Source organism: Folsomia candida, unplaced genomic scaffold (genome assembly GCF_002217175.1).
Source record: "Folsomia candida strain VU population unplaced genomic scaffold, ASM221717v1 Fcan01_Sc007, whole genome shotgun sequence".
Taxonomy (NCBI): domain Eukaryota; kingdom Metazoa; phylum Arthropoda; class Collembola; order Entomobryomorpha; family Isotomidae; genus Folsomia; species Folsomia candida.
This window is the reverse complement of record NW_019091199.1, coordinates 6,461,372-6,474,555: the sequence shown is the minus strand read 5'-3', so window position 1 is coordinate 6,474,555 and position 13,184 is coordinate 6,461,372. Positions and strand designations below refer to the sequence as shown.

The 13,184-nt window shown below is 39.9% G+C and overlaps 1 protein-coding gene across 1 annotated transcript; it reads right to left on the bottom strand.

Moving 5' to 3' along the window:
• Window positions 1-33: 33 nt before the first annotated feature.
• Window positions 34-12,649, bottom strand: LOC110852206 (adhesion G protein-coupled receptor L2). The gene is made up of 16 exons (XM_022100206.2): window positions 11,594-12,649; window positions 10,708-11,153; window positions 10,127-10,315; window positions 9,480-10,059; window positions 9,176-9,418; window positions 8,568-8,914; window positions 8,356-8,495; window positions 2,752-2,896; window positions 2,571-2,682; window positions 2,292-2,498; window positions 1,561-1,793; window positions 1,400-1,460; window positions 1,227-1,330; window positions 1,023-1,155; window positions 817-960; window positions 34-748 (listed from the first exon to the last, which is right to left on the bottom strand). Exons 1-16 carry the CDS (start codon window positions 11,975-11,977, stop codon window positions 314-316), a joined length of 3,903 nt encoding a protein of 1,300 aa, XP_021955898.2. The 5' UTR covers window positions 11,978-12,649; the 3' UTR covers window positions 34-313.
• Window positions 12,650-13,184: the final 535 nt, after the last annotated feature.

The following is a 13,184-nucleotide window of genomic DNA, read 5'->3' as shown; positions in this document are numbered from 1 at the left end:
GTGACGAATAAAATGAGGAATTGAACAGGAAGCTAAACTAATTACGTTCATTTATTACGTGCGGTTGCGGTTTCACGGGTTAATGTATCTGACTAACTGACCATGGTTAGTTATCAGCCACTGTTTTGGCATTTCCGGTCATGCCAGTAATATTTTATTTCAATTATTTTCAATACTATACATAAATAGCCAGGCCAGGGACAGAAATATGCATTTTTTTAAAGTTACAGGTACATAATTACTGTAAAGCAGAAGTACAAAATAAATAAAAGCGTAAATAATACAACATCCACATCTGCATACTCGTATCTCTTCATCTTATCAACGCCCTCTCACTATTATCCGTACAATTCCCCCCCGCACAGGACGAATCGGACAACGACCCCCCTCTTGGATCGTCCGGAACACGGATCGAATCAATGCTTGACACCGTTCCAAAGGAATCCCAATGTTGCTGCTGCTGACGGATCAGACTTCCACGTCGGTTGACGACTTGTGGGTGACCCTGGTCTCCAATGATTGAAATTATTCCGGTGGGAAGTGGGCGTCGGCCGGGTTCAAAATCTAGGCTGTAGGTATTTTCAAGTTTGGGTGGGATTGTTGGAGAAAGTTTCCGCTTTTCCGATCCTTCAGTTGTGATTCCAGGATGCATGGAATAGTTGATTGCTTCTCGGGCTGGTCGTTGTTTGCTGGAAAGACTGGAATCGGAAGCGGAATGTTTCATTGTTTGGGAATCGTTACGCTTACCCTGTTCAAATTTTGATTTTGTTATAATTTTTTTCATAAATATTTTGTATCCCAATTTTTGAAACCTACCCCATCCGAAGGATAACTAGAGGCAGAACTGGAATGGCGGAGAGAATTAGAAATCCATGAGGGAAGGTAGTTGCCGACCCGTTGATAAGTTAGAGAGCGAATCTTGTCATTGTACAGGCAGTGGAAAATAAAGATGAAAATTCCCTGGAAAAATTTAAGCATTTTTATAGATTCATTTTTAGTTTTTCTAATAATCAATGTGTTACCTGCGATGCATTAAAAATGGTGAAAAGGTAGGCAGCCACAAGTCCGGGAGTGTCGGGAACCAAGGTAAAAAATCCAATTAACCAAGTCACACCCAGCAAAATTGTGAGAGAAAGGCAACCTCGGAGCCAAACCCTGTACACAAATTTATCATTTCATTTCCAAAAGATGAGATGTTTTGAAATAAAGCTAATTATGCAAATTACCTGAAAGATCTGATCCTATTCTGCAATGCTGGCACCGTTTTTTTCGAACTGTACTGGACTTGGTACGCCGTTTTCAACGCGATAAACAGGATTATCAGATTTTCCTAAATCAACCATAATTTAATTATCATCACATAAAAACATTTAAGTTAGCCTAATTTCATTTCACGTACCACCACGACAAAAACAACCGGAACAAGGAAGCTCCAAATGTATGATCCCTCCAGCCAACAGCTAAATAATCCCAACAAACAAACATACCGATATACCCGGAAATTAGTATTCTTTTCTCCGAAATTTTCCAAGTAAATTACGTATTTATTCACACACTCACACGACATCCCCACCGTACGGCTTATCCCCCTTCAGGTATCCAATCATGGTGGTGACAATGACCAAAATTAGCGGGATGCCGTACGCCATGACGCGGTACATGTTGAGGGGATTATTCTCAGAGTCGAAAACGTGGACCACCATCCTGTACAGATGAACCCCCTCGACGGCCATCCACGCAAAGGCGGCGAGGAAAATGTAGTGCGTCATTATCCCGGAAGCTACGCAAAATCCCTGGATAAACAAAAGTCTTTGTGACAACAATATGTACAATCTCACTTTACCACCTGGGTATTTAGTAAGTATTGGATTAGTGTGATTTTATTGTGAACGTATGACTGGATGACTCATCGCCAAAATGGCCAAAATCATCACTGTTAATAATTTTTCCGCCTCTGGGAATTTATTTTAAAATTCTGAACGATAAATTCGTAGTCAATTAATAGAACAGCGGTGAATTTTTTAAGCTAGTTTCGATGAGTCCCAAATTTTCTGAAGGCTTCTTAAACTTGAGATCTCCTCCTTCAAAAACCGGAGTGTATACATATGTTTTTAAAAATTGGCAACGACCTGCTCTACAAATTTGTCGTCCAGAATTTTAAAATATATTCCCAGAGCCGAGAAATTATTTAAAATGTGCTGATTTTGACAATTTTCGTCATGAGTCATCGAGTCTCATGGCGAAAATTGTCAAGTATTTTTATATATTTTTTATTGTTTGTTGCTGCTAACCTCACTCATGTTAAAGTAGTTCCTATCCAAGACCAGCATTACCATCGTGTTCCCGATTAGCAGACATATTGAGAGATTCTTCGTGATGGAGTTTCTTTCACTTTGAATCCCGTGAAACGTTGAGAAAATTGTGACGCTGACGAACAATGAGAGAAAGGAGAGCGAGCAGAGAAGCAGAGTTAGGATTTCGAGACCGAGGTCCTTTCCCTGGATAAATTATTTTATGGAACACTTCAGACTCAAATTTCAAACATTCAAGACTCAATTTTTCTTGCAAACCAAATAGTTGTGAACGTCCATCAGAATGGCGAACGATGTCAAATGTTGGCACTCGCAGACGGTTTGGTGACGACCTTTTTCCACTATTTTGCACCCTTTGGTTGACCAGACTCTAAAAAGGTTTATCCCGTTTGAGACACTGTTTGAGAAAATTGTTCTATAATTGATATGATATCCTTACAAGTTGACCGTGTCCCAATAAGCACACTGAGCCGAGCCGAGGGCAGCACTTGGTTTTTCACCGTAATGAAGCTTTCTCCTCAAATCTGCGCGAGATTCTCCCCATGCGGCAAGGTCGTGATAAAATACGATCTGGACGCCTTGTCCTAAAGATAAGATTGATAACAAAGTGAGCACTTATTGCAAAACCTACAGTGCAGACTTCATTTAGCCCGAGTCAGACTCATGTTTTAAATTTTTGTCACATCTATCGTATGCTTTTCTCGTCAAAGTTGCTATACACTAATCATACTTAATATTCGTAATCATCATAAATTGTCACATTCATCCAGCATAAAAAATGTAACCCATTTCCAACCCTTTTCAACTTCGAACCCAGACTGGTCAAAAAGTTTGAGTTCCCCTGTCGAAAATAATTTGGAATTTACTTGATATTCTTTGATTTAATGTGCACTTGCACCACCATGTCAAATTTCAGGTCTGAATATACATAGATATGACGACGTGCTATGGTTTATCAAAAATGAGTACCATGCGTTTTTTTCAATTTTGCATTCAATGAATAATTTTTGGATAAATTTGTCTTGCATAAAAATATTTTGGGCATGGGTGGCAAAAAAAATCAAAAATTGAGAGGAATTTTTGTAATTTTTTTAGAGACAAATCTTTCAAAACCACCAACCTGAGATATCTAATTAATAATTTGTATAAATACAAGTATTTTCCGAAAATTTAAAACGGCGAGAAGATCTGACATTTAATTTTATCCGTGAAAAAAATGTGTAGGATGTTTTTTTTGCAACTTCGCATTAAGCGAATAATTCTTGGACAAATTGAAATGGGAGTGGATGGCAGAAAACTAAAAAACCTACAGTGCAGACTCCATATAGCCCGAGTCAGGGACATGGTCCCTGACTCAATAAGTCAGAGCCCGCTTCTAATTTTTTTTCCGAATTGACCGACATAATATCACCAACTTCCGCGTTGTGGATGGTTAAATGTTTGCTAGATATTTTCTATTATTTGGCACCAAATTTTTGAAGTATTTACAAATTTTCCCCCTTGACCACCATGACCAGTGGGCTTCTTCAACATCGTGAAGTTCTAAGCTGTATGCATGTGCTATCCAACAGTGGTTTTCACTTTTTCAGCCTCCATATCAAATTTCAGCTCGATATAACGATTTTGAAAAATCAGTATGGGTCACCCCATAGGGTCACTCTGGTTGCACTTTGCTCACTTTTAACTTCATATTCTTTAATTAGAAGCCATTAAGTATCATTGTGCCGGATTTCGTCTTTTTAAAGCAAGCATTCTAAAAATCGGTATGGATCACCCCATAGGGTCGTTCCAGATAAAAATTTTACCAATTTCATTTCATATTCTTTAATTAAAACCCATAAGCAACCTCTCCACCAAAGAAGGGTACCTATTTTCATGGTCATTTTGGCCAAGCGATTGCAAGCGTTTGCAAACCGCTAGAACCCCAATTTTTGCACCATTGCATAGTACAACTATCCATGTTGAGATCACGAAAAAAATAGCCTGATCCCTATCACCATATTTTTCCAATTGGCATTCGCATGAGCACGATTTCGCCCATTTTTGGGTCGAAATTGGGGGTTAAATGATCACTTTAAAAAAACAAGCGTTTGCATGATCTCATTTCGATGATGTTAATTTTGCTGCATAAATCAACTATCCGAGTATTTGGTATGAAAAAATAAAGATGATCCCTGTCACCGATTTGCCACAAAGTCGACTGGAGTTGGGTAACTTTGGGTTTGTGTAAAAATCGGTGCACAAATTCTTAAAATAAGGCATATTTTTGTTGTCATCAGTGATTAAATGACCAAAAAACAAAATAACAAACAAAAGCGGATGGTTTTCAACCAATGTTTACATATATATTTACATCTGCTTGGACATTCGCAAATCACGTTGCGACAAGATTTCGTCATTCTTGAGTCCCAGCTTATCAACTCAACTCTCTTCTCACCAAATTCTTGTCGGAGAGCCTTTCGCCCGTGTCGACGCCACCGCACAGCGTAAACCAGCAACAACGACCACCGGAAAACTTGTTTACCAGCACTGTCGCGGAGTTGGTCACTGTCAACTTAACAAGAGGTAAACGCGATGCAAATTATATTCGCCAGTCGTGATCATAATGTTTATGTTTTTAGAACGTCCACCGTGGCACGGCCTTCACGAGTCTGGACCAATGGGGAAAAATCGAAGACTGCGAACTTTAAATGGGAGAAAAAGGCGAGTGGACCTTTCCCATGTCAAGAGCGCCACCATTACACGTAGACGTCGACGTCCACACATTGATGTCACTGTGAGAGGCGTCGACATCTCAATCCTCTTTGGACTCCAGTTTAACAGTCAATAGTCAGACCTCCCTGTCCATCAGCTTTTCATCTACCCAATCGGTTTGTAGTACACTATTTTACTTAAGCTCGATTATTAAAGATCAGTAATGATTTTGACTAATTATACTGCAGATATCCCTACTCAGCAATCATGCCAAAATTGATATCCCAACCGTGTCAAAAAGTGAACGGAGATGCTTCATTTGCAAGTCAGTTACTGGAAGGAAACGTGTGCCAGATTCAGCCAATCTTCAAGTACTACAACGTCACTATATTTTCATCCCTCCCAAAAATAGGACTTGTGCATCTCATCTCGAGAATAACCAATTCACAAATGAAGCGCTCATTCAAATAACTGCAGACAAGCAAAGTTTTGAATTATCTGGTCCAGATATAACAAAATGGATAGCTCAACTCCTCAAGCACATTGATAACAAGGTCACCATCCTGGATTTTGGGAAAAATTCTCACATCAAACCAGAAGATTACCATCTACTTCTTGGTGTAACTCGTGACCAATTTTTGGAATTATTAGAAATATGTCGACATCACATCCATTCCAGCAGCAACAGAAGCGTTGAGAATGCACTGGCATTGTTTCTGATGAAGATGCGTCTCGATTTACCACAGAAAGTTTTGGCACTACTGTTTGGAATCGATGGGCAGCAGCGAGTAAGTGAAACAATTACCCGTGTCGCCGAAGTCTTGGATCGCGAGTTTGTTCCATACAATCTTGGATGCGGTGAAATGCATCTAAACAGAGAAATGGCAGAAAGTCACGATTCCGAGTTTTACCATCGTATTCTGGACACTCCACCGAAATCCTTGCACGTTACCTGTGATGCAACCTATTTGAATATACAAAAGCCATCGAATTTTGAAGTCCAGAGGAAGACATTCTCACTCCACAAGTTCAGGAATTTAGTCAAGCCCATGCTTATTGTCTTTGCTGATGGATATATTTTGGACGCCGATGGACCCTGGTTTTCAGATTTCAAAAATAACGACGCAAATATTTTAGAGAAGATCGTTAATCGTGCAGGGGCGGGTACACTTCTCATTCTTCTTCAGCCGGGCGACGTATTTATCCTTGACAGAGGATTTCGAGACTTTGTGGAGAAATTGAGGGCTCTCGGCTTCAAGGTGTACATGCCGGAATTACTTAAAGGGAAGACTCAATTCTCAGCAGACGAAGCGAACTAGTCAAGAAAAGTGACAATGCTCCGGTTAATCGTGGAGGTAGTCAATGGTCAAATTAAGCTTCGCTTCCGGTTCTTCGACTCCATTATTCAAGCCACCTACCTGCCAAAAATAGCAATGTTTTTTCGAATTGCTTGTGCCATCCACAACAAATACGGGACTAGGTTTAGAAAGTCCCCAGAAAATGAAGACTACATAATCAATGAAGTAATTGGTGACATGGATCGAGCCAACACGTTAGAGATGCTGATCAAGGACAACGGCCTGCTCAGAAAACAAATTATTTGGACTGCACCAACTGAAGCTGATTTGGCGAACTTTCCAATTTTGTCTATTGATGATCTTAAGAAGATAACACTTGGGACCTTCCAGATCCGAATGGCTGACAGCTATACAAATCAGCATCTCCAAGAAGAAGGTGAATATCGTCTTTTCATTCACAAAGAAAACTCGTCCCTATTTCGTGTAAAGCTGCAAAGCCGATTCAATCGACGAGCGACCCATCAGGTTTGGATTCAGGTTGATATCGGAGAACATGGACACAAAGCGATCGACTCCTACTACTGCACATGTAAAACGGGATCCAGGACATTGGGATGTTGTTCGCATGTTTGTAGTGTAAGTTTTAATACTATTAAATTAATTGCATGGTCACAGTAATTATTCCTTTTAACATGCATTTTTGTTAATTAATTAACAGGTGTTGAAGTATTGCGGATATGATCGCCACCAACCACCAAGTACCCGGAGGAACCATCGAGCCTATTCCTTCCTCGACGCTGCCGTGGACATTGCGGGGGACGAGGACGACGATGAATAATAATGTGCATTTTTATTTAAATTCTGTGTGGAGTGTTAAAGTTACCAGTTTTATAATTTTTTATAATAATGTTGTGCATTTCATGTGTAAGTGTTGAGTGCCAGTTTAAAATTCATAGTTATATGCATTCCTTCCTCTCTGTAATCTTTTTCAATATTGTCACCTTCGTTAAATTCTCCATTCGTCATTACAATGTAACCTGTTCGTTGCACATATATTCATATACAGGGTGGTTAAAATGTCACGCCACAATGGAAAATTTTTCAATGTATATGAGAAGAGCAGAGAATAAATATTTTTTTTTATATTTAAAATTATTTCCCCAAGTTACAAGTTACTATGCATGCCAAAGTTCCCCAAAATTGCGAATTTTACCAGTGGCCCAGGAATTATAATTAAAATCAAGGGGGCGTGGCCCAGGGGACCATCGAAACCAGGTACCCTTCTTTCAGTTTGATGTGATGGTTTTTAAAAATCGGTATGGGTCACCCCATAGGGTCCCTCAAGATGATAAGTTTTCCAACTTGAAGTCATTTTTATCTAGTAGGAGCCATTAGCAAAATCTGTACCAAATTTCAGCTTTCTACAACAATTTTGAAATTTTGGTGCATAATACCCCACCCACTCCGATGACCCCCACCGGTCAACCGCTGGACCGATTTGGCCCATCTTCGAACTCGTTTCCTAACTTTGTCCAATACGCATATGGTAAAAATTTCAAGTCAATCGGTTCAGCCGTTTTGGCTCTATCGTGCCGGACAGACAGACGGACAGACAGACGGACGGACATGACGGTTCCATAAGCCCTGACTCGGGCTAAAAAATGGGAGGAATATAGCGAGATGAATTGTAATGTTTTTTTTGAGGGACAAAACTTCTAGCAATCTATCAACACACCTAATTAATAATTTATAAAAATATAAATATTTCCAGAAAATTTAAAACGGCGAAAAAATCTGACAATAAAAATCCGTGAAAAAAAATAGTAGGTTGCATTATTTTGCAATTTCCTATTCAATTAGTAATTTTTGGACAAATTAGTCGTACACAAAAAAAATTGTGGGTGTGGTTGTTGTAAATTGATGAAAATCGGTTCAGTGGTTAATTCGTCTGTTTAACGTGTCACAGATGGACATGACAATTCCAGCAGCCCTGACTCGGACTAACACCTGAATAGTCTTCTCTAGTAATTAAAATTGAAGAGAAAACATACCTGGAAAATTAATTGTCGATTTCCTAATATCCTTCCGAACTTTGGCAACATTTCTAGCCTCAGCTAAAGAACCGATTGTGAAGGACATCATTTTTCCGTTGAGAAGCGTTTTGTCATTACTATTTGTTTCATGTCCAAGGCTGGAAAATATTTATGTATTGAGTTATCATGTTAGTTTGTTTACACTGGGATAGCTTTCACTGTTTTGATACCTTTTAAATTGACCAGGTAACATAACGTTAGCTTGTTCCGGACTGAGAAACATCCCAACGTATTGAATATTGTCACCAGCCACTAAATTTTTCCAGCCGGGAGGAAGTTTCAAGAGAGAGGAGTCATAAGACAATTCTGTCGCAGGGAAGTCGTAAGATCCGTTAAGATCGCCATATAGCTTGGACACAGCTCCAGCCACGACAAGATAATCGGATGACGGCGGAGTCAACGGCTTTTCATAGCGAGATGATGATGCGTCACCATCCAGTGGTACTTTAAAGGACAAGAGGAGAGAAGTGTCTTCCACGGTTCGGAGAAGATTTGTCGACACGGAGGACCGATCCGCCTGCAAAATTGAAGTACAATGTAGGTATTGTATTAATAAAAATACATTAGAAACGGACATAAAGGAGCAGCGTTAAACGGTTATTTGCCATTTCGACATGTTGATCTCGTTTAAAAAATTAGAAGCACAATGGCGAAAACGGGATCACGGATGGACAGATGGAAGGGCAGAGTGACAGATGGATGGACGGACAAACCGATCACAATAAGCAGCTCGCACTACTTTGTTCATAAATTACAAAGATTTTTGCACTCAACTAACCTGCGCTAATTGATTCCAAGGTTCTGAAGCAGTCACAATCGTCCCCGTTAATCCGATCGTCTTTTCCGCTACTGGTAAAAACTCTGTTAAATCGTGCGACGTCTGGCTAGCCGTGTCCACTACTCGGTCCAAGACATTTGTCAAAATGTTAATTTCATGGCCAAAATAGTTTGGTTGGTGGGTCGTATCATCATGGTTGGAAATGAGTTCGTTGAGATGGTCAAGATATGCGATGGCAGAGGTCTAAATCAGAAAATGACCAATTAACTAACTATCTAATTAATGAAATTGAGCCAAATCTTACCGTATCATTGACATGAAAACTGCCCTCGACCGCTTCATCAATCCAGGTAGACTTACAACCAGAATAATCTGGCTGCTCTGTTATGAATTGACCATTTGCGGAACATTCCCAGACCGCTTTTCCCACCGCGTGCGCCTTGTCACAGTCTTTCTCTTCAATTTGTCCCGAACAAACGGTCCACGAACGACCACTAAACTCAGTGCCGACGCATTCAACGGCGCAATTGATGTGGGATGGGAACTCTTCAGTGGTTGACACGAGAGGGCTTGTCGGCAGGGTGGATGAGGACACTTCTTCCGGAGTGTGAGTATCAGAGCGTTGATCAGTCGTGGCGGAACATCCTGCAGAAAATGTGCAATCTTCACCATCACCTTGGGTAATTGTGGTTTCCTGTTCTTCCTCCGTGGTTGTGGGAGCAGTGGAGGTGGAAGTGCTGGTACTGGAAGGTTTTGTGGTCGTGGGTTCTTTTGTCGTGGTAGTTGTTGGAGGATTGGGGTCGGAACAGTCTTCGGTTGTACAGTAGACTGTGGCGTAATAGGAATGTTGAGGAGCTTCAGGGTCCTCGTCTGTCCTTCCACACCTGTCCATGCCCATAATTAATAACCCTACTGTCTTTTTGCATTATTTCATATCTATCAGTTCACCACCTTAAGGAAGGATCACCCGGACAAGGTGCAGTACATTTTGAGTCATCATCTAACTTGACGAAAGACGACACATCGGACATACAGCGACAAATGGGTACGGCGTTTCCAAACCAAAGGATCTTCTCCCAAACTAGAACGGCATACCTTGTCGGATATCTGGTCCCCTCATCCATCCGACCTCGGCCATACCTTCGAGATTTCGGAAACTTATAATGGAAGTCTCCCAACGTATGCTCACAAATTTTGATTAAATTAGTCCCAATCGGTCACAAATTTAATTAGTATGAAATTTACAAAATACAAGATCTGCCAATCCTCAGGTTTTGGGGAGATATAATTTTGCATCAGAAGAGGAGTAACTTTAGAAAGTGTAAAATTTTTCAACTTTGGGGGGGGGGCGTTTTCTCCTCTTTCGATGCCATTGGGAGATTGTGTCTTTTGAAAATTTCATATTAATCAAATTTATGATAGATAAACGCTAATTTGGTCAAAATCGGAGAGCAACGCTGGGAAACCTCCATTTTTAGAGATTTTAAGCATGAACTTATAAAAATTATGCTTTCAACCTAATAATAACAAACCTTTGTTCTTTCCGACAGAATGCTCGACAACTGTATGGTTCGTTTTTTGGGAAATAGTCATACGATGGCGTAATTGCTCCAGTTCCACCCATGCACGATGTTGCCAGGTCACATCGGCCACAAAATGGATATCCTTCCATATTTTTGACAAGAAAATCGTCTCCATTACCGACATGATTCCCAACAGAGAGGGTCGGGTCTCCCCCATTATCAACGGGAAGCGTGTCGCAGTCGAACTGTCCAGTTTTGTTGCAGTAAACAGAGTACTGCTGGTTGCCCCCACAGGAAGAGGAAGGAGTCGGGGGGACAACGTCGGGATCCACCATGCTTGACAGGGGACATGGTACATTACAATTTGCGTCGGGTCGCTTCTGCAGTTTGAAAGTGACAAAAGACTCGCAAGTACATTCCCCTCCTTTCAGCATGCTCACTGGAAAACCTTTTTCCTGAGTAGAGAACAAAAGAAATTGTAAAACTGTGATTGTCCCGAATGAACGGAGGACTTGACTCATGGTCAAAATCAGCACGTTTTTAATCATTTGCATGCTCAAAGAATTTCTTGTAAAATTCTGGACAATAAGTTTGCAGAGCAGGTTATTGCCAATTATTTTTTTTAGAAATATAGACACCAGATTTTGACAGTTTTTGAAGGAGGACATCTCAGATTTAAAATTCCTTCAGAAAAATTGGAACTCATCGAAACTGGCTTAGTAACCTCACCCCCATTCGTTTAATCAACTTGCTAACTACAAATTTGCCGTCCAGAACCTATTAAAATAAATTCTCAGAGCTGAGAAATTACTAAAACCGTGTTGATTTTGACCATTTTCGTGACGAGTCATCGAGTCCTACTTGAAAGCATTTTACAATTTGTGTCCCATCTTACCATACAAAATTCCGAACACAATCGGGGAGTATGGTCTCTATTGAAAATTGCGGTTATCACATTTCTCGAGTTATTCACCCAACTGTCCACGCACCACTTGAACTCAAAATCTTCCCCTGGGTCGACTTTAGCCTGGATTTCCACATCCATCGAGGGTGGGGCTTCGTCCCCCATCGGAAATCCAAAGTGACCTCCACCACCCCGACTCGCGCCACGTTTCTCTCTCTCCGATCGTCCCGAGGTAAGATCATCGTCCGGATTTTGAAGCAGTACCGCGTTCGCCCCACAAGCTTGGGCTTCAAAAGTGAAGCAGAAAAATCCAGAAATTAGAAGCAGTAAAAGAAATGCGAGATTCATTCTGAGTTTCAATAAGAAGAACGCCATTTAATTTTTAATTTTACCACTCGTAAAATTTTATCTGGTGATCATGTATCAATTCTCATTTTGAAAATGTCACAAAGCACTTCACTCACATCACTGGGAATGACTTTGACTGATGATCATAAAAAATCATTGTCGTCACACATTTTCAGTCAATTATGTATTATCTGCCGCAATTATCATTAATCTGTGATGAAATTAGCAAAAATAGAAAAATTTGAATAACGTAACTCGATCAGTTAACGAATTAAAGGACAATTTGCTTTGCTTTCCACTGGAAAAAAGCAAACTCTTCACTTGTTAATAATAAATAATTGATGATCGCCAACCCACGTACGGATTTTGACTGGTCGTGAACCTGATCATTCATGACGGTTAAGCATTATTCTTTCTGCACATTCACGGTGATGGACGAGCAGTAATGAAATAATTGGTACAAATATTTGATAAGGCGTGAGAGAAGATTAGCGTAATGTCAACTAAAGAGCAACCTGTTAATTTCGGCAGCACGTATAATAATAATGTCAACATGCAAAGTGTTTAATCAAAAAAGATCCAATAAATAGTGGTGCTAAATACATATGCAGATTGATAATCCTGGTTATCGTAATCGATGATTATTTATGGATTTGGGGATTTTGAGGATGAATGTAATGAGACAAAAATCCTATTGTTTTAGTAAAAACAGAGCTAGAATTCTGCCGAAAAGTTTCATGCAATACTCTAAATTGGACCAATATTGGTTTCATTTCGATGTAGGTATGCATGTTAACATGAATATTTGATACGTTCATTTTTGTTATTAAGAGATAGCGATCGTCGATTATTTGTGCTGTTCCGTTGATTGAGTGCTTTTTTTATGCAGAATCACGAATTAGTTTTTATTTGCAGAAGCTTTTTTGTGACATGACGTAATGTTTTTGATGCATGTAACTTACCCTGGCAAACTGAATTAGTATTGCTATTCTTTATTTGGCACGTTTTCTGCTGCAAAAATTAATATATCTGCCACTTGGTCAGACTGGAAGAGGAAGAATTTTTATGTAAATAGATATTCTGGTTTGTTGGGAATTAGGTAAACTGCACCATGTTTTTTGGCTTATCTGTTACTTACGTGATGGAAAATCATGATTTCTGGGAAATGAAATGGAATTAATTAATGTGCGATTAGATTTTCCTATCAAAAAGCAATATGTGCATTTTTAGAGGT